Below are 23,077 nucleotides of genomic sequence, written 5' to 3'. Positions count from 1 at the left end.
TAGCTAATGCTATTTTCCATCTGCAGTCCCCGGGCAGGTGCGCACAATATTAAAACATTACATTGCAAATAACTGTCAGTAGCACTAACAAATACATTGAATATTAGTTAAACAATGAACATTTAAAACTAGATGTTTAAATGAAAAACTATAACCAAAAAAACATCACAGCTTAAAATATGTAGGCCTACAACATAATAATAAAAATGGATTACACCGGCACTAACCCAGCATCGCCAATTAATAATAATAAAAAAAAAACGAACGGGCCTCCGATGTACGAGTTTTATGGGCTGTTAAGAAAAAAAAAAAAAAAGTATTAGATGTATCGGCCCAAAAAGCACCGGGAATCTCCCGGTAGCCCCGATGGCCAGTAGCCTAGATGCCTGGACGTCACACTTTAAATTTTAATAATTCATATCTATGAGAATAGGGAAGTCCACATCACAAATATAACGACACAGACGAACAACATCGTTGCAATCACTTTCATAAAGTTTTTCCCCCCTATATGATTAACAATAAAAACACTTGACAGCCAATCAGAATCGAGCATTTAAAGCGGCAGCGCGCTCATAATAAACAAATGCTATTGTCCGCTGGTGTGGATGCTAATATAGTTATCGTTCTTGCGAATTAACTTTTAAACAAGCGTTTTTGAGTTTATCTTAGTAATCAAAGGCGATCATCCTAATGCTCATCAAGTTTTCTGTTTATCTTATCTTGATAGTTTGACCGATAGATGGATGCAGGTCCAGCAGAACTAATACTGTTGCGGGTCATTTGGACCCAATCGTCCATTTTTCTGTTCTGGTGAAAGTCATTATGTGTGTTAATAGTCTCTGCAAGCCTCTGATTGGCTGTTTTCTCCCCCGAGAGCGATAGAATGACCGAAAATAATGATAAGTAAATCCGTGAAACTGCTTTTCCCAGCATGCACCGTGCGATTGGCTCACCCTGTTGTAAAGTATAAAGTGTGGTACGCATTCGGAGCGGGAGATTATTGATCTCTGGACATGATCAGATGCGGGGTTGCACTGCATTCGTCTCGCCCCGTCTCTCTCTCTCTCTGTTTTTCTGTTTGTCTGCGACTCCTTCCCGATCCCTGCGGGAGTGCTGGGTTGTTTGTGTTTGTCTAATGAAGTGAGATGATTGTCTCTCAGTATGAAGTCACCCGAGACTGAAAGAAAAGAAGCAGTGAGGTATGTGGAGTGATTGACAGATTGAGTGACTCAATGGCTGTTAATGAACACACATCAATTTTGCTAAAAAAAAAAACGAAAAAAAAAAACACAGATACCAGGAGAAAATGATACAAAAGTAAAAGGCCTTAAACATCACCGTTTGAAACATTCATATAAACATTATTCTTGAGACGCATGATAATCTCAGTGCTGTCTATGAGAAACAATTGATGAGAGAAAGAAATCATTTAAAGGGTCTTTTTACAAAGTCTTGCTGTAGTTTTCAGGCTCTAGAACAGGTTTTAATGCTTGAATGTTGATTATTTTCCTCATCTTTGCGGCTCCTCTCTTCCCAGTCTGTCAGTAACGCTGTTTACTTCCTGTCTCTATGAAGCCCCTCCTTCTGAAAAGCACACTGTGCTCTGATTGGTCGGCTGGATGAGTGTGTTGTGATTGGTCGGCTGGATGAGTGTGTTGTGATTGGTCGGCTGGATGAGTGTGTTGTGATTGGTCGGCTGGATGAGTGTCTTGTGATTGGTCGGCTGGATGAGTGTGTTGTGATTGGTCAGCTGGATGAGTGTGTTGTGATTGGTCGAGCGCATCGAGTGTGTTTGGGAAATGTCCCGCCCCTTACCATAACTACCAGTAAACAATTGAGAAAAACTGTAATAACACACTATGGGCTGCATCAGATCGATTGTGTGTGTGTGTGTGTGTGTGTGTGTGTGTGTGTGTGTGTGTGTGTGTGTGTGTGTGTGTGTGTGTGTGTGTGTGTGTGTGTGTGTGTGTGCCTGTTAACAGCTGGAGAGGGAGATGGAAAGTTTGTTCAAAAATTGAATTATTAAAGATGATGTGATGTTGTTAATCACAGTGATGGAGACGGAGAGGCCGTTTCAGGAACGCAACGAGAGACCACGAGAAACCGCTATTGATCTGCGGCGCGAGTCGATAACTACGAGAATGTTTTCATTTTCCCCGTGAAACGTCAGACGTGGAACAACTTTCATTTGTTTAGCTGAGATGTTGGATGTGTTTGAGAACAAAACTGACCTTTAGTGTCTCAGGATTGCATTCCAGATCTCAAGCCAACTTTCAAGTCTCAGAATTATATTTCTGATTCATTTTAAAGATTGTTAATGTTTCTAGTTAGTTGAAACAATCTGTTCTATGAAAGCTGCTGATAATGAGGGAGTCAGGGTTATTATCGTTTCATTAAAACTTAAGTTATTAATTAAAAAAAAATTATGTTAAAAAGCTGAAATAAAATAATATACACATATTAGTTGAAAAAATTGTTGAAGCACTAAAATTATTTACTGGAAATAAAAACTAAAACTGAAAAAAAAAATGTTTATTAAACTTAAATAGCAGTATTTAAAATGCAAACAAAAAACGAATAAAATGACAAAAGCATAAAATTAAACTAAAACTTAAAATATAAATAATTTAAAACTAAAATAACACTGGTGTGAGTAACCATCAAGCTCCAAAAAGGCAATTACATTATAATAAAAATAGTCCATGCAACTTATATTCTACATTTGATGTAAAAATGTATTAAATAATATTAAACAAAAAATAATAATAAGAAAGAAAAAATGGATTCAAACAGACAAATAAATAAATATTAAAAATGATATGTAAATAAACTAGATTTAAATACATGAATAATAAAATAAAAAGTATAAAAATAAAGGAACGATTAATTTAAAAATTAGATTAAAATAAATTAGATTAAAATAAATATTAAAAAATACAAATTAAATTAATAAAAATAAAGGAACGATGAAAAATGAGATTTTAAATAAATGATAAAAATATAAATAAATAATACGGCTTTAAATAAATAATAGAAATAATATTTAAATGTATAAATCACACTGTGTGTGGGTGAGCATGAGATCATTATGCCGGTGTCCATACGGGGGGGTGTGCAGAGCGATGTGTCTGTAATCTCAGCGCTAATAGGTTTCCGAACACTAATGGCCGACGCAGTGGGCCAGAATAAGTGTTTAATAGGGGTGTTCTGGCCCGGCTGACTCACACACACTCACACACACACACTCACTCACTCTGGGCCTCAGAGCTCGTCGGGTGGGAGCGTAATGCACATCTAATCTTAAAAGCCTGTAGTGAACACAGATAATAATAGAGACGATGCTCTAATGTTACGGCCCACGTTTATTTTTTATTGTCTCTTTCTTTTCGCACAAACGTCTCCGAGGCCCTCGAGTCATTACGCCTGTCAGCGTCAGACACCCAATTAAAGAGCCCGAGTACATGAGATAAGGGTCCGGCCAACACTCCAGGGAAATTATGGATTATACCCAATCAGTTTGTGTGCTGATCTAATGGGCTTCTATATCATCAATACCTGGAGCACGTAAACACGTTATGATTGATCGATGGTGGCTAAAGGAAGAGGTCGTCGTCATTTACTCGCCCTCGTGACTGCGCCGGACACAAGAGATCGAGATGTTTGGAGTTCAAGTGGTCGTCAAGCTGCAGAAAGATTATTAAATTACAATAAAAAGCATCAGTAGGACTTGTATTCAAAACTGGGGGTCCAGGGATGCAAGAGAGGGAAAATTAAGGAAAAAAAATTATTAAATGATAATAAAAACAAAATAAAGTAATATGAAATAAATAATGACAATTTTTATTAAAATAAATAAATACAATTGATTTAAATAAATAAATTATCAATTATATTAAATAAATATATTTAATTCTTTAAAAAAACTTTAAACTTTAATATAAATTTGTGATTTATAATATTATAAATCACACATTTATAATATAATTTTTTCACCCTTTAAACTTGAGGATGGGGATAATAGAAAAAATGGGGATTTGTGGCATATGAAAAATTGAAAACTATAGGAAAAAGAGGAGAAAAAAATAACAAAAATAATAAATTATAAAAAAAAAACATTAAAATAAATAAAGAAATTATTTAAATAAATTAAAATTATTTAAAAAAAGTTATATTAGAATAAATAAATAATGTAATTTTATAGAAACTAAATATTTTCCCAATTATATCTCACACATTTATAATATATTATTTTTTCTCCTTTTAAACTTTAGGATCTCTTGAGGATTAGCATATATGGGGGATCCGTGGCATATAAAAGATTGAAAACTAAAGGAAAAAGAGAAGAAAAACAGTGGTAACAAATATTTTTTTTTATAAATGATAAAAAAAACATTAAAATAAATATATTTAATTATTTAAAAAATTTAAATAATTAAATATGTATTTAACTAAATTATATTAGAATAAAAAAACATTACAATAAATATATTTAATTATTTAAAAAAAGTTAAATAATTAAATATTTATTTAAAAGTTATATTAGAATAAATAAATTATAAATAATGTAATAATTTTATAGAAACTAAATATTTTCCCAATTATATCTCACACATTTATAATATTATTTTTTCTCCTTTTAAACTTTAGGATCGCTTGAGGATGAGCATATATGGGGGATCTGTGGCATATAAAAGATTGAAAACCTTATCTATCCATATTCCAAGTCTTTTGAAGTCCTACAAGATTAAAGGACCAGAGCATTATCGTTGATTTTAGCAAATAAGGACTTCTAATTCCACAGTGATTGCGAAAGATGTGTGAATGTAGTGCATGAGTCATATGGACTACTCTCATTTTGCTTCACTGTAAATACTCTCCATTACTTCGACAGAAGAAAGAAAGTCAGGTTTGGAAGGACACGAGTAAATGATGACGAACATGTTTGGGTCTCTTTAAAACGGATCTTCACATGGCTATTAATGAGCCGTCTTGGTTTTAAAAAGTGGTGAGACGGATGGTGTCACTAATCTGAAAGATTATAAGATCGGGATTAAAGTCGAGCTGTCTTGGCTGATATCTCGCCGAACAGACGCTGGAATTTGTCAACCGAGGAAGAGGAGGGTTTTAGGAAGGATAATCGGGGACACGTCCACCTACAAAACACGACTGTAGTCGTTCACAAACAAACGCAGGTCTGTAAATAAAGCTCAGTGCTTTCGCATAAAGCACCACGCCGACTTTTTGGGACTTTATCTTATTCCCCGTATCCCCCAGAGTTAGATAAGTCCATACATACGCTTTTAATCTCCGTGCGTGCCGTTACTCTGTCTGACGCACCCACCGCTAGCCTAGCTTAGCACAAAGACTGGAGGTAAACAAATTACAAGGTCACATGAGACACAGCCATCTTCTAACCATCTCCTTGCTCCTTGTTATTTGTGACTATACACAAATAAAATGTTGGCGCTATTTTGTCACTTATTGGAAGCAGTATGCTAGCTGGAGCCATTTACCTCCAGTCTTTGTGCTAAGCTAGGCTAGCGGTGGGTGCGTCAGACAGAGTTACGGCACGCACGGAGATGAGAAAGATGTGTATGGACTTATCTAACTCTGGGGGATACGGGGAATAAGCCAAAGTCCCAAAAAGTCTGCGTGTTCCATTAAATATTATTTTCCCTTAAGAACGCCCTTAGGTTTCCCTTAAAGAACAAACCTCATTGGTTATTGCTATCTATATTGCTATATGATATCTATTTCTGTTTTTAAGAATTTGTTTACTTTCGCTATTGTAGTGTTACTTGCTGTACCGTAAAGTTATCTCACCGGTGAATGACACATTGGGCCCTATTGTAACGTTCTGAAACGCAAGTATCAAACGCGAAACGCAAGTAACTTTAAACGCCAACTTAAGACGCAAATCTAAAATGTGTTGGTCTGAAGTCGCTTCATTACTCATAGGTGTGGTTTGGGCGTAACGTGAAATAAACCAATCAGAGCGTCCTCTCACATTCCCTTTAAGAGCCGGCGCGCTTGTTCCATGGCGGATTGCTATTATAACGGCGGATTGCTATTATAACGGCGGGTTTGCCGGCGCACTCCAGGAGCGTTCACAGCCGAGGAGTTCACAGCTCTCGTCAGGGCCGTAAAACACAGAGAAGTGACATTGGGGATGATGGGAGAAACCACACAAATTAGCTTTGGTTAAACAGGCGTATAATAATTTGGGTAAATGTGTTGCTAGATTTATTTTTCCACATCTTCACGGACACTACAATGATTTCCCTCGTGTGTTAATATTTTTCCTTGTAATAATGTATGATTTGCAAAAATGAAAACTGCTGCGTCTGTGTAGATGAGAGAAGCAAAGTGTGTGTGTTGTTCACACGCTACATAATGGCCAAGCACGCGCCCTTAAAATAGCATATGACTAACGCGCGGCGCCACTGTCTTAAGACTGGGTTTCTCCTGGTCAGTGACGGAGTTGTTTTCTGAAACTGCAAAATATCACCAGGGAACGTTTGCGCTGGAACGCCTCCTCTTCACCGCCCCCCCGGCGCAAGTTTATTCCCTAATTTACCGACGTGCGTCTGTGGAGGGAAGAGTCCGCTGTGCGCGGGTGCAGAATAGGAATGATACATGCATCGTGTACAAAGTCAATTGCGCTGGGTGCGAGATAGGGCCCATGATGTATTGCAGTAACGTTGTCTTCGGTCTGTGCGCGTTCATGCCTTCAGGAGGCGTGCCGTTAGACGGTGATTTGCAGGGAGGGTGGGACGTACGCTTTTACGCTGTCAGGCTAAAGTTAGCATTTCCCCAGATGCCCTACAGCACCTTTAAGGGAAAAAACTTAAGGTGCTTTATGCAACCGGGCACAGGAGCCTGTTAAGCACAGGAGATGAATCGCGGTGGCCGGGAGTTCGGGTCATCAGAGCCTCCCACGGTTACGCCTGTTTTCTCTGCACACCTCTCTCTCAATCTCTCCGCTTTTAGACTTCTGACACGCAGCTGAAGTTAGAAGAAGAACCTGCTGTGGGATAAAAACAATGACCTCGGCTTCACTGCGAGTGTGTTTGTGTGCGCGTTCAAAGCCCGCTGCCCCACAGAGAGGGATGTTCTTTAAAGAGCCCACCCACTCTTTCTCTCCCTTTATGTCGCTCGCTTTCTTCTTCACACTTTCTCCAAGTGCTGACCAAAAATAACGCAACTCCTCCGTTAATATATAGCTGACTGTGAGAGTCCACCATCCCAAACAGTAGCAGGATATAAAACTTACGAAATGAACCTATCATGGTTTTTGGACATGCACCTTGGTAATGTCGTTTATACAGTATATATAAATATCTATATATAATATAGGAGTCTATTATATATATATATATATATATATATATATATATATATATACCCATGACCCAACGCTCTACTGTTTGAGCTACAGGAAAGCTGAATTATGTAAATGTAATGCCATACTGATGTTTTTCAGGGGGCTTTGTTGGTATTATAGACTCTGAGATCGTTGAATTGCTATTTAAGCTTAATAAAACTCTACCGAGGCCTGTGAGAAAAACTCTTACAATGTTTCTGAGTGCAATCAAACATAAAAATATAGGTAAGGCGAGCTCTGACGTCTGGAGGTGTGTGTGTGTGTGTGTGTGTGTGTGTGTGTGTAGGCAAGAGTCTAATCAGAGCTGTTGGAAACAGCCTGACAAGCTCAATAAACATTGATAAGGACTGGATTTTTCATCTGAATTTCAGAAATTGTGTTTATTTCATACTTTTTTCTTCATAGATTGTGGGGTTTGTAATGAACGTCGGTCTTAAGCCGACTGTTTCTGCTTGATTTAAGAAAACTGTCTGAGAGGCCTCAGGGTTTAGTCTTAAAACCCTTGCCTTCAGCTTTGCTATGGATATAAAGTATGTTAAAAATGGACTGGCGATTCTTTCTGCTGCCTTTGGGGATTCATCACGCCTGCAGGGGGCGCTGTGCCATCAACACCACTGGATCATCATGCCAGCTGTTTAAAACACTATATAGCAGTGCAAAATAATCATAAGTGCACCATATATTTGTGACATGACTGTGTAGCCAATGAGTAAATGGTTGTTCAGCGAGTTCAGATTGCTCTAGCACATGAAACACCAAAGTAAACACTGATCATCCAAGAGTAATTTTGACTGATCTAGTGCAGGTGCGCGCGTTCTCTCAGTTTGACTAAATTGGCCTTGTGTTTGCAAGTTTACTTCCCGCTTTGTTCTCTATTAACTGATAAACACCACAGGGATGAATCATTTTACATAACCAGGATAAAACTTTAAAATGCCCTGAAGGAGTCTGTGTTTTAAGGATGAAGAGGTGAGGGGATGTGGGTGGGGTGTTAATGATGAAGCCGTTGCTCTATTTTGGATGTAATTGCTTTGTTCACGCACCTGCTTCCAAATGCACCATCTGTCATCAGCCCGAGAAAAGACAATCCAATATGTAACGTCTGAGAATCGTGATCTGAGATACGGAGATGGTAAAGGATGTTATTTAAGTCAAAGAGAAGTTTTCATTGTGTTGGCGTCAGAAATAGAAGTACTTCCTGTTGTTTTTAAATATATAATGTGAAGCAGCATGCGTTATGCAACATTGTTCTAAATCATAGTATTCAACATTGTTCTCTCAGCATATTCAATTCACATTTATTGTATAGTGCTTTTCACAATGCATATCGTTATTAAATATATAACTGAGTATCATTTTATTCATAAAAGTGGAAACTAATTCCATGTTTTCTAATAATATTACCAAGTGGCAGCATGTATATTGAAAATAGCAGAGGGCCTAAAACAGAGCCTTGTGGCACTCCATAATTTACAAATGTTCAATTGGATAATTCCCCATTTAAATAAACAAAATGGTAGCCGTCTGATAGGTGCAATCTAAACAACCTTAATGCTTGTCCCTGAATACCAGTGTAATTTTGTAGTCGATCTAAGATTATTTTATGATCTATAGTGATCTATAGTGTCGAACACAGCACTAAGATCAAGTAAAACTAGTATTGAGATGCAGCCCTGGTCTGAAGCTAGTTGTAAGTCATTTGTAATTTTAACAAGCCCAGTTTCTGTGCTATGATGAGGCCTGAATCCAAACTCATAGATATCATCCTTTGCAGGACTGAGCACAATTGACCGTTCGCAAAGGCCCGCCCCCTTTAGTTACTGTTGCGATGTCCGACAAGCCACGCCTCTCTCACGCCACACCATGTTCTCATGAAGTGAAAAACACATCGCGGAGCAGAGAGGACACTGACAACACACCGACAGACAGGACAGACCAGCTTACTTTAGATACGAAACAAATTCTCAACTTATAAATGTGGTAATTTTTTAAAGAAATTTAAACAATAAATACCGTTTTGTGGCTCTTTAATGTGTGTGACAGATCGTGTGTGACTTCAATGGGGTCCAACGGGTTGAAGGTCCAAATTGCAGTTTCAATGCAGCTTCAAAGTCTCGACACGATCCCAGCCGAGGAATAAGAGTCTTATCTAGACAAACCATCGGCCATTTTCTTTAAAAACATTTATGCATTTGGCCGACGCTTTTATCCAAAGCGACTTGCACTGCATTTCAAGGTACACATTTTACATTCTTATCAGTTCTTGCTTTCCCTGGGAATCGAACCCTTGGCGTTGCAAGCGCCACTACTGTTTGAGCTACATGAAACAAAAAAACATTGATATACTTTTTAACCAAAAATGCTAGTTTTGCACTAGCTCTGCAATGCGCCACACATTACGTCATCACGTTGAAAGGTCACGTGTGCAGCTTTAATGCTACCTTCAACCTATTGGACCCCATTGAAGTCACTATATGGAGAAAAATCCTAAGAAAAATCTTAATTTCTTTTCGACTGAAGAAAGAAAGACATGAACATCTTGGATGACGTGGGGGAGAGTAAATGTGAGTAAAAGTGAACTAATCCTTTAATACTTTCTGTCCTGTAGCTATAAATGTGGCATATTGCAAACAAACAAACAATCATAAAAGTGTAAGTTGGAGCACGTCCTGTGTGTGTTTCAGGGGTTGATCGAGGTGAGGCGGATCATCTTTGGTGATGCTGTGCATATTCTGAAAGATGTTTGTGGTAATACTCCGTCCCCTGCGCTTAACTTTTCTCTGGAGTGAAATTCATGGAAAGACACGAATGTCAAAAAGTCGATTTGCAACACATCCCATTTATTTTCCATTTGAGAGGGTTTTGCTATGAGCTCTGTGTGTGTGTGTATATAACTATGTGTGAAAGTGATTTGGGATTACAGGTGCCTGGCAGGTTTATCGGAGACCCGGCGGCTTTATCCGGGGCACTTCCATCTGTCTGAGTGTGTGTAAGTCTCCAGGCTTAGTGTCGCTCTGCGTGGGTTTCTCTCATGAATCTGCTTGTTTGATTTGTGTCTGGTGGCTTGTGTTTACAGAGATCAGATGCTTCAGTAACGCTCTGACCTGTAGTGTTAACAGTACAGCAAAACAAGGGAATATCGTCTAGATTCATTAGTGGTGCCCGCGTGCTGCACTCGGGTCAGGGATTTGAACACACTCTTAACCGTAAGTGTGTGCGCCGTGTGTGTGTGTGTGTGTTCTCCAGACATGAATGATTCCTCAAATCATCTTGTTGAGGAGAGTTGCTGGTCAGATGCACCATTGTGTGTGTGTGTGTGTGTGTGTGTGTGTGTGTGTGTGTGTGTGTGTGTGTGTGTGTGTGTGTGTGTGTGTGTGTGTGAGTGTGTGTGTGTGTGTGTGTGTGTGTGTGTGTGTGTGTGTGTGTGTGATCAGATGCACCATTATTATTATCCTACCCGACCACCTAGCAACAGCCTAGAACACCTTAGCAACCACATAACAATGCCCTAGCGACCAACTAAAACACTTTAGCAGTCACAAACCAACATCATTGTAATCTCCACCAACATGCTAGCACCATAAATGTGAGTTTTGCACTCAAACACACTCATATTTTCTTCAGTAAATCTAGTTTATTGAGTTGAGGCCTCATCTGAGCGGTGTACTGGGATAATATCAAGTTGTCTGAGGAAGAATAAACTCTCATTTTTAGTAATTCACGGAGAATGAAATGCTAAAATCTTTAGTTATGAGATTTTCTGTGTGATTCGTGTTAAAGCAGCTGTCCTGTGGCTCTCACTGCCCGTCTGCTTGTCTGCCTGTCTATGATATGGTTGTTTAATATTTATATCATGCTTATAGATTCACACCAAACTGAATTTCAGCCCAGTAAATCTCACAGCTGCTCGCAGCACGTCTGTGCTTCTTATACTTATAATTGTCACTAAATAAAGCAGCTGAATGCAAGCAGAAATTCACAGACGCACAATGTTGTGATATGCGCTGTCAATTTTATTATTCTCTAAAATATGTCCTGTTGACAGTTTCTTGTGTTACTGCAGAAAAAAAACTATGTAGTTATGTAATATAATATAGCTAATAAATGTAATTACCAGTGTGTTTGCTTTGAGTACAGACCCAGCTAACTACGTAAATATTTTAAGAACGTTTTGCTAACGTTCCCATTAAGTTATGAAAACAGTATTTATGAATGTTCTCTGAATTTTCAGCTTTTTTCATGTTTAATATTTTTTTTAAAATACAAACGTTAAGGAAACTTTCCATTTTATCACTCTTCAAACATTATGGGAACGTTACTGTACTCTGAGCTAACGTTCCCATTAAGTTATGAAAAGGGAATGTCGTTTGGAATGTCAGAATGTTGGTTATGTTAAGGGAATATTCCATTTTATTATTCTTTAAACATTATGGGAACGTTACCTTTGAATGTACTCTGAATGTTCTGAAAAACTGTTAAAGGCATACTATGCAGCTTTCCGTTTTTGTCAAACAGCGACCCCTAGTGTCGCTGTGGAATACTTGCACTGTCGTAAGAAGCGTCGGGCATGGAACGGGCACAGATAGACTCCGAAGATATTGACCCGGTGTTTCACGATTTCATACAAATATTAGGCTACTGCATAGTCTACTGAACTACTGATGATGGTAATAGGATAATAATACGTTTATGAGTTTATAATAATAAAGTAGCCTACTGCGTTTGACGTTTTTACATGATTGCAGCTACATCACAAGTAAATAGCCTATTGTCTAGGCCTACTGTATAATTTCATTTGTGTTTTTTGATTGTAATGTAAACATTACAAAATGCCAGATGACATCAATAAAGTTAAATGTGCGTCGCATTATTTAATAACATTGGCCGTTATGATGTCATTAGACATGATTATTGCAATTTATCATAATAGTTTGCAAATTGTGCTCATTTACACTATTTACAACCTCTAGGCTTATTTATGTCCTGATAATTATGTGAGATATCGACAACTGTTCTCATGATAATCGCAGGAATCAACGTCAACAGCGTCGTCTGATATAATGGACGAATGAACAGCATCGTAAAAAAATTACATACTACAAGCAAGCGCAAAAACATACAACATAGAACGCAAAAAAGTTTACAAATAAAAGATTTATTTACTAGTCCATCAACAAGATTCTGAAATGCGCGCAAGTGTCTTCGTGCTTACAGAGCGGCCGGTGCTTCATATGTTGTTGATGTGTGTGACGTCGTTGCCGTAAAGCAAGTCGTGATTCTCGCGAGATTTGTCGGGCGCTCCTCTCAAACTTGCATTGCTGGTTTTTCCAGCGGCGTCCCCCTCAAGCTTTACTACCAGGATAATTCGCCTTACTATGAGGTTGTTTACCACCGAAATTACTTTGAAGCTGTTATATTAAGGTACAATTTCTACATAGTGTGCCTTTAACTAACATCCAACTAAAACTTTTCAGAAATAAAAAGTACCATAAACTATGAGCTAACATTTTGAGAGTTAAAATAACTCTGAACGAACATTTTATTAACGTTATTAGAACGTTTGTTTATAACTTTGAGAGAACATTGCCAGAATGTTCAGTTCAGTATGACAATGTTATTATTCTGTTTTCTCAGTGTAAAGATCGTATTTCATCCGTCTTTTATCTGCTTTCTCTAGAACGTCTTGTTGTTTTTCCACTAAGCTCCACCCCCTGATCACTGAAACACAGCCAGATCCCCAACAAATCTGGGTTTGGGTCTGAGTCAGTGGCTGGATCAAGCATGAAAGCCAGACTCAGTGTGGATAAAACCCTGTCAATCACAGCACACGGGAAAACACACCGTCGCACAGGAGAGCAGTCCATAAGATTTACACTATATATATAAGTCATGTGACAGCTTTATGTGAGGAACAGACCCACATTTTTTTTTAGCTTTTGGCCACTGGTTACCATCCACTTTCATTCTATGGAAGAATAACTTGCACAGAAATGATATATTTTGTATGACACAAAGGTGAGGAGATGATAACAGTGTTTGGTTTTCTGAGTGAACCATGCCTTTAAGAGCCAATGCACCAGAAATCTGTCAATTGCGAACGACGAGTACATTGTTGTTTTGTGTGTGTGTGTGTGTGTGTGTGTGTGTGTGTGTGTGTGTTTCACTCTGATGGATCACGTTGTCACTCTCTCCCTCTTGCTTTTACACTGATCAATGAGCTAATGGAGTGTTAGAGTGGGATAACAGCTTTACCTCAGTGTACACACACACACACACACACACACACCGCCGACCCCCCTCAGGTCTTCATTCTGTAGGGGTTTGTAAGAAAGCACGAGTCATTTGTCATGTGACACTTCCTTTAGGGTCTGCAGAGGTTAACCGTGAAGATATTCATGGTGTCTGTCTAGCAGGATCACGAAAAATTCAGACTTGAAGAGTTGAGTCAATTCATGAGTTGAAATTGAATCGGAACGATTTGAAGAGGAATTTACTGGAGGAATTAAACAGTCACACAAAAGAGGAATGACATTAGTCCAATGCAACCCATAAAAATGTTCCCAGGATAACCAGGCGTTATGAATATCAGATTCTGGAATTGCAAGCATTGATTATTGCCCATATGTTGTGTAAGTGATGACATGTTTATGGTTATACTACGCGGCTGTTGAATGCTTGAATCTGATTGGTTGACGAATGTTCTAAGGTGTGCAATTATTTTCAAGGCTAAAGTAGTTCCAGCAGGTCTTGACCGCATTACAATTTCATAACACTTAGTCAGATGATTTCAGTTATTTCAAATATCTGTATAGATTACAACAGCAAAAGAACTGACCAAGCAAATAAGTATAGAAAACAATAGGATAAAAACGAATTATTTTCATGTTTTTGCCAGAAAATTATTTGTTTTGTTATGTACGGAAAGCACATTCTCTCTTTCTCCTGCACAAACACACACACACACACACACACTCGCACAGAAACGTGTTGTCATCACCAGTGCTCTGACGATTTTATCAGCAAAATAGTTTAACAACTTAAAAGCTACTTGACATTTCTCACTAGCGAGGTAATAATAGTGCTGTTCTTGAAGCAGATAAACTTACAGTTTCACTATTAGTCGAGACGCTTCTGCCGTACACTGTTGAGAGACACTCAGACTCAAGTAATTCACACACACTTAAAGCCAAGTTCACACTACAGGATTTTAAGCCGGATTTGCAAATCGTTGAGCTCGCCGACAGGTCGGGTTGTTATCGCGGGGGATTAGCGGCCGATGAACGCTCGCCAATCTGTTAGTATGAAAGAGCCAACAACGTATCAAAGACGCTCGCAGACGCCTCGCAGACGCGTCGCCGAGCCCAGAAAAATATCTAGCATGCTAGATATCCGGAGCTGTCGCACGACTCAACCACATGTGATGTCATGAGCTACAGCCAATCAGAGCAAGGCATGGGTTGAGGTCACCGGGAAAATACTCGTTTTCTTTTTTTTTTTTCAGAGCAAATCATCGCGCAAACTCTAATTTCTGTCTGACGTCCATATTCAGACAAAGACTCGCGTGTTGTGTTCTTCTTCGCTGGGTAGTGGCGCGCGTGCTGTTTCGCGTCATTTCCGGTTCGTTGATTTTTTGTGACAAAACGTGGTTTGTAGACAAGATATAATCGTCGTTTCTCCCGCCTCCTGCTCCTCAGACTCGACGCGCTCACACGGGTCCCCAGTTTGAGACACGCAACAGGAACGAGCGCACTGGACAATGAAAATTGGCAACATGCAGTATCACAGACCAAAACAAAAACACACATGCCAGCCTGGAAACACACGTTTCAAAGTAAAATAACTGTCTGTAGAAGTGTTGTTCAGAGAAACGAGAATGTGAACTTAGCATGTTTCCTCAATATATGCAAACATATTATGGTATTTGTATGCTTTAGTAGTGTGAAAAAGTTACACACAGCACCTTTAATCTCTCTCTCTCTCTAATAACTGCATTAGTCTGCTATTAAGCCTCTGTTACGAGCTTGGAATGAGATGCGTAAGAAATTAGTCCTACACACAAGTGTTTTAAGGACAAAAACCTGAGAAATGTCATGAAATACATCATCTGAACAATGTTTTGAGCTGTGGAAACCGTAGTATAAGCGGAATAATTGACAGCGGGCCGTTGAATTATAAAAAAGTAGTGCACACACTATTGCATTATTTTAATAATTCAACAGCCCGCCGTCAATTATTCCTTACGTGATTCATACTAAGAAATGAAACGCATTATTAAAACAGCAGTTTCTTTTAATTAATTCTGTTTTATTTCTACTTCCCTAACTGTAAATGCTAATTACAATTCTACATCTCGTTTGCTAAATCAGTTCAGTTGACATTCGGGTATTGAATTAGACTCTACAAGGCGTCTAGTCCTCAAATCTCAATGCTCCTGTCACTTCACTTGAGGCTAATCCTCTCTCTCATCCGATATCACAGAATCACTTGCAGTGTTGCTAATCAGGGTTTGGAGGGCAGATTACGTTTGAACGATCCGAAGCGCTTTATATGTCAGGACTCATGAGTGTTTGATTGGCAGGTTTTTGCCCATCTGACTGAAATCACGGTTATTATGTGGCGCTGACGATTTCACAGTCCGACTGATGTGGAACAGCTCAGGTGTGTGTGAGCGCCAGCGGGGACACGTCCACCGTGATTAACACACTGATAGAGACAGAAATGATGGGACGAATTTTCTCGCAGAAACAAAACCATAATGTTCTTTTCATGACAATTCAGCACATTTTCTTATTACTATAATGCATCTGGGGGGTTTACTATAGTTGCATCTCTTTTTGTAACTCCCATAATTCTGGTGAGTTTTATTAGTTTCTCATTACTGTAAAATAATATTTTTAATTAAAATCTGCATAAATTAAAAGCACTACAACACATTACATATAGCATGATGTATTACTTTCACATAAAAAATAAATAATGTCACATCACAGATATACTTGTGGCCAGTTGCATAAACTTAGCCACTTTGTTAAAGGGACACTGTGTAGGAATCAGTGATGCGCGGGTTGATCCAAAATGAGCGGGTGCCTGCGGTTATACCCGCGGTTACGAGTCATCCAAAAATATTTTTAATGATATTTGGGTCGCGGTCGGCCGGGTCCTAATAAAGGCTAGATCTCTTACGGCGGAGTCTCGAACGTCATCACCCGGTGGCCATCTTGTCACAGGGAAGCTTTCTGTACGGTGAGTGATCGGCACGAACACAAATACTCTTATCTCGCTGAAATCTTGATGGATTTACAAAAGGTTTGGTTTCTTACAAACGATATTAACGTGGCTATAATTCTGGATGCTTGAACATGTTGAAATATATAATATTATAATTATTCATAAGTACGCAGTGTCATAACTACATCTCTGACGTTTATAACAAACCAACCCGTTTGAAAATCGGTAGAAAATTGAGCAAGTTATGGTTATTTAAAAAGTACATGCACCATTAAAACAATGTTACGAGTGAGCGAGCCCCCTGTGACAAGATGGCCGCCGTGTGCGGACGTCGACCTCCATTGGCCAGCAGCGCGGACGAGACATCTAGCCTTTATTATATGATATCTATGGACATATCTATGAATAAAGACATTGATTTTAGCTAATAAAATACTTAAACTACACAGTGTGCCTTTAAGACTGTGTCTTATGAACTAGTTCGACCAACAAGCAGCAAGACAAGAGGTGATCAGTCTTACATTTCGATTTAAATAAAACTGCCTTTTGATGTAACTGACTTTAAAATGTTATAACCAGTCTTGAAGAAAAAAAATGAGATGGCTAACTTTTAAGAATAGTCTGAGAAGTTTATGCAACTTGCCACTGATGAGCGAAAATGGCTTTTATGAGGCAGAACTCTGAAAAAAAGTCCAGCAACCAATGCTTATGGGCACAGCAGGAAATCAGCCAGCCAGAAATAGGAAGAGAAAAGGGGAGAGAGAGAGAGAGAGAGAGAGAGAGAGAGAGAGAGAGAGAGAGGAGAGAGAGAGAGGAGAGAGAGAGAGAGCGAGAGAGAGAGAGAGAGAGAGAGATAGAGAGAGAGAGAGAGAGAGAGAGAGAGAGAGGCTCATAAGTAATTGAAATGGAGGTGATGTCGCCGATGGGCTGCACTGCTACTGTAACTGAAGTGCAGTCGAGCGTTCGGGATAAAATTGCTTTCTAATTATTCAATCCACCTTTACTTTCCCTCCTGAGAGACAGAGAGAGAAAGACTGAAAGAAAGAGGATAGTCTTTGGATGTATGATAATGAAGCACTTACAGGTACAGATATTTGTGTGATGTTTTTTATTATTATTTTTTATTATAAGCCATACCTTTAAAGGTGCATTGTGTAATATTTAGGAGGATGTAAATGCAATATAACATGTGACCCTGGATCCCAAACCCAGTCTGGAGTCGCACGGGTATATCTGTGGCAATAGCCAACTATACATTGTATGGGTCAAAATTATACATTTTTCTTTTATGCCAAAAATCATGAGGATATTAAGATCATGTTCCATGAAGATATTTAGTAAATGTCCTACCGTAAATATATAAAACATGTATTTTTGTGAGTGAATGCAGCACAATCGTGAACATAAATGCACAACTTTAAAGGAGATTTTCTCAATGTTTAGATTTTTTTGCTCCTCAGATTCCAGATTTTCAATAGTTGTATCTCGACCAAATATTGTCCAATCCTAACAAACCACACATCAATGGAAAGATTATTTATTCAGCTTTCAGATGATATATACATCTCAATTTCAAAAAAATCACCCATAAGTGGTCCAGGGTCACATAACTATGTTTTCAGTGGCGTATAAAGATCTTACGTAATGAACCATTATGTTTTTATTAGCTTAGAACGAGCATTTCTCTCTACACACACCACGGGTCCCCTTACATAGACATGTTTCTACGGTGGCCCTGAACGGACAAACACGTTTCGTCACTATGTTGTTCTTCGTGCGAAGATGCGAGCTAAAGTCAGCGAATAAAACACTGACACAATGATGAACAAGTAACAATAATACTCACAATAACATCGTTTTACTGAATAATAAAGTAATTTATCTTTGTAAAGACAACTCAAGAAAATTGCTGAACTGGCTACTCTCTGCTGTCTCAGACGACGACATCACTTCCTGTCGGCCACCGTAACTTCTGTTGGGTGCAATTCACAACCTCACCACTAGATGCCGCTAAAAATCACACACTGCACCTTTAATGTGCATTTATTTCCCCCCAGAATGCAGCAGCAGTGGGTCTGTGTGGCTTTACTCGCCCTCCTGGCTGTCACAACGACACTGGCAGATGGTGGGAAAACAGAGAAACAAGGTAACAGAACATTACCACACACTGCTCTATATCACCACACACTGCTCTATCATTAATGTTACTACACTTCACTGTTCTTAAAAGTCTAAGGAATTAGAAGAGGAACATTAGGCCACCCTTAAACAATTGTTAACATTAAAATACTGGGAGAGTAAATAAGACCATCGAGAAGCAGCAGAACATTGTGTGAACAAATGTATTACCGGTATGTGCAATGATCGGCCAAAAAGATATATATATACATACAAATAAAAGCAACAACGCAAATTATTATTATTTTCAATCAAAACAAAAGAAGTCACAAAAACCAGCCAACTTATGATACACCAGAGACCTACACACTCTCTCTCTCATATGTACAGCTGTGAGGTGCCGTATGAAACTGTGTGTGCGCTCTCACTCTGACAGGTAAGAAAGAGCGTAAATCTGACTGTGGCGAGTGGCAGTGGAGTGTGTGTGTGGCTAACGAGGGTGACTGCGGCCTGGGCACCCGAGAGGGCACTCGCACCGGCACCGACTGCAAGCAGACCATCAAAACCCAGCGCTGCAAGATCCCCTGCAACTGGAAAAAGCAGTTTGGAGGTGAGAAGAGACTAAAACACAGGTGACACACACACACACACACACACACAGGGCTCAGGGTAAATAAGCCTGTGTTGTGGAGGAACAAGATGGAGAATCTCGCAGAATTCTGTCCTCAGAAATGACAGTGAGACCTAGAAACAACCTGGCAGAATATATCACGAGTGTGTGTGTGTTTGTGTGTGTGTGTGTGTGTGTGTGTGTGTGTGTGTGTGTGTGTGTGTGTGTGTGTGTGTGTGTGTGTGTGTGAGAGAGAGAGTATATGCCAACTTCCCTCTGGATTTGTAGGTATACACATAAACTATCTACAAACACTTTGCTCTGGAGGTGTGTGTGTGTGTGTGTGTGTGTGTGTGTGACACTGAGTGAGAGTATATGCCACTTGAGTTGTAGGTATACACATACACTATCAACAAACACTTGCTCTGGATGTGTGTGTGTGTGCGTGCGTGTGTGTGTGTGTTTGAGAGAGAGAGAGAGAGAGCATATGCCAACTTCCCTCAGGAGTTTTTGGTACACATAAACTATCAACAAACTGTGTGTGTGTGTGCGTGCGTACGTGCGTGTGTGTGTGTGTGTGTGTGTGTGTGTGTGTGAGAGAGAGTATATGCCACCTTCCCTCTGGATTTGTAGGTATTCACAAACTATTAACAAACACTTGCTCAGGGTGGGTGTGTGTGTGTGTGTGCGCGTGCGTGTGTGTGTGTGTGTGTGTGTGCACGCGTGTGTGTGTGTGTGTGTGTGTGTGTGCGCGTGTGTGTGTGTGTGTGTGCGCCACCTTCCCTCAGGATTTGTAGGTATACACAAAAACTATCTGCAAACACTTTGCTCTGGAGGTGTGTGTGTGTGTGCGCGCGTGTGTGTGTGTGCGCGTGTGTGTGCGCGCGCGCGTGTGTGTGTGTTTAGGGGTCGGGTTAGTGTGTGTGTGTGTGTGTGTGTGTGTGTGCGTGCCACCTTCCCTCAGGATTTGTAGGTACACACATGCACTATCAACAAACACAGAAACTGTGGGGTGTGTTCTCTAAGAAGTCTCTGTGGGATCGTGTCAGACGGTCTCGCTCTGAAGCAACATCAGAAATCACAGACGTAATAAAACATGATCACAGTAAGCGTTGAGTGATGACTCCTCCGTGTGTTCCTGTGCAGTTCAGCAGCCGTGTCAGTGTAGTTTAGCGTTGAGATGTTTTATTCTCCTGAGTTACAAGAGCTCGGTCTCGTTTCTGAGGGTCTGATTCGGGACAGCGGCCGTTCAGCCGGAGGCTCGCCGCATCTCATTACATCCGCTCTGCCTTTAAATTTGTCATTAGAGACAATTTTGTGCTTGATTGAAGCAGTTTAACCCCTCGTCCATTCTGCCAGCGGCCGGGAGACAGCGCGCCAGCATATGCACTGAAAGAATGAAAGATGAAATGAGACGAGAGATAAAATAAAGGAACGAGAGCATAGATCATTGGCTTTACTTCAGGATCCAGATTTTACATTCGGCATCAAGTGCCAACCCAACTCAGGACCGAAATTGTTTATCGAATAAAATTGCGTTTCGATGTTCGAAGAGCCAATAATTCACATCGCGAAAACAAACCTCGATGTAAGTGAACCTGTGTTTAATAGAGTCTGGGTTGTGAACACAATACTGTACAATATTACTCTGAAGGTTAATTATGAACATAATCTCACTGGTTCATTAATAAACTGAACGTATGGAAGCCCTTTACCGCCACATAACAAAAAAAAACATGCTTTATGAATCATAATTAAGACAAAAAGTCGAAATAATGAGATATAATGTCAAGATTATGACATAATTATGAGATAAAAGTCTAAGTTATGACAATAAAAGTAAACAATGACACTGTAATAAAAGTAAACAATTATGACATACTAAAGTTATAAAAAATTATGACATACTAAGTCAAAATTATGAGATAAAAGTCAAAGTTATGGAATAAAAAGTAAAAAATTCTGACATACTAAAGTACAAATTATGACATACTTAGTCATAATTATGAGATAAAAGTGAAAGTTATGAAATAAAAAGTAAAACATGACATACTAAAGTTAAAAATTATGACATACTAAGTCATAATTATGAGATAAAAGTGAAAGTTATGAAATAAAAAGTAAAAAATTCTCCCTGGTGAAGTTTGCAACCCATTTTACTTCCATAATCGGATGTGTTTCCCAGAGAAACGGGATATTGAACATGAAGAAATGTGGATTTAAACTCCGGGAGTTATTATTGCGTGGAGAAAAGTTTCTCTGTTTGACAGATGGCTGAGAAATAAGAGTCGCACTCCTTCAGAAACACACGCAGTGATGATGGATCATGCACAGTAACACCAGGACGTGCGTCGAGACGATAGATGTAGATCTCATGTGTGTTTGCTTTGGTTGTGCATTTACAGTGTGTTTTATAATGCAGTTTCGGAAACACTAGGTGTACAGTAAGGATTATTAGTGAACACTAGTTAATGTATTAACTAACATGAACTAACGATGAGCATACATGTGTTACTGTGTTTGTTAATGTTAGTTGATAAAAATACAGCTGTTCATTGTGAGTGTGTGTGAGTGTGTGTGTGAGTGTGTGTGTGTGTGTGTGAGATAGAGAGAGAGAGAGAGAGAGAGAGAGAGTGTGTGTGTGAGTGAGAGAGTATTTGTGTGTGTGTGTGTAAGTGAGAGTATTTGTGTGAGAGAGAGTGTGTGTGTGTGTGAGTGAGAGAGTATTTGTGTGTGTGTGTGTGTGTGTGTGTGTGTGAGAGAGAGAGAGTGTGTGTGTGTGTGTGTGTGTGTGTGTGTGTGTGTGTGAGAGAGAGAGAGTATAATATCTGCAGTGTGTGTGTGTGTGTGTGTGTGTGTGTGTGTGTGTGTGTGTGTGTGTGTGTGTGTGTGCGAGTATAATATCTGCAGGTTGTGTGTGTGTGTCTGTGTGTGTGTGAGTGAGAGTATTTGTGTGTGTGTGAGTGAAAGTATTTGTGTGAGAGAGAGAGAGAGAGAGAGAGAGAGAGAGAGTGTGTGTGTGTGTGTGTGTGAGAGAGAGAGAGAGAGAGAGAGTGTGTGTGTGTGTGTGTGTGTGTGTGTGAGAGTATAATATCTGCAGGTTGTGTGTGTGTGTGTGTGTGTGTGTGTGTGTGTGTGTGTGTATGTGAGAGAGAGAGAGAGAGTGAGAGTATCTGTGTAAGTGTCTGTCTGTTTGTTTGTGTGTGTGTGTGTGTGTGTGTGTGTGTGTGTGTGTGTGTGTGTGTGTGTGTGTGTGTGTGTGTGTGTGTGTGTGTGTGTGTGTGATTAGTGAACTCTAGTTAATGTACAAGTACTAGTCTACTAGTCTAACATGAACTAACGATGAGCAATACATTCGTTACAGTGTTTGTTAATATTTGTTAATGTTAGTTAATAAAAATACTTGTGTTCATGTTAGTTCACAGTGCATTAACTAATGTTAACAAGATTTTAATAAAGTATTAGTAAACGATGAAATGAACATTGAACAAAGATGAATAAATGCAGTATAAGTGCAGTTCATTATGAGTTCATGCTAACTAAACTTAATGGACCTTATTGTAAAGTGTTACCGCAGCTTCTGACATGTATGATTATGATTATGACCACACGTGAGCTCACCCAAATGAAGTTGTGTGTGTGTTGTCTTGTGCAGGAGAGTGTAAGTATGATTTCCAGGCGTGGGGGGAGTGTGACACGACCTCGGGAATGAAGACGCGCACCGGCGTGCTAAA

General features: G+C 39.3%; 1 protein-coding gene across 2 annotated transcripts in view; it reads left to right on the top strand.

The window, feature by feature from the left end:
* Nucleotides 1–23,077, top strand: part of ptn (pleiotrophin) — a 56,555-nt gene that overhangs the window by 23,660 nt on the left and 9,818 nt on the right. For both annotated transcript variants that reach the window (XM_079623963.1, XM_079623964.1), the window contains 3 exons: nucleotides 18,673–18,761; nucleotides 19,170–19,343; nucleotides 22,999–23,077. The exon at nucleotides 22,999–23,077 is cut by the window's right edge and continues 80 nt beyond it. In XM_079623963.1, the coding sequence (XP_079480089.1) occupies nucleotides 18,674–18,761; nucleotides 19,170–19,343; nucleotides 22,999–23,077 (341 nt within the window). In that variant the 5' untranslated portion in view covers nucleotide 18,673. The remainder of the gene's footprint in view (nucleotides 1–18,672; nucleotides 18,762–19,169; nucleotides 19,344–22,998) is intronic.

Source organism: Phoxinus phoxinus (genome assembly GCF_949152265.1).
Source record: "Phoxinus phoxinus genome assembly, chromosome: 9".
In the NCBI taxonomy this organism is placed as follows: domain Eukaryota; kingdom Metazoa; phylum Chordata; class Actinopteri; order Cypriniformes; family Leuciscidae; genus Phoxinus; species Phoxinus phoxinus.
This window is presented reverse-complemented; position numbering and strand designations above follow the sequence as displayed.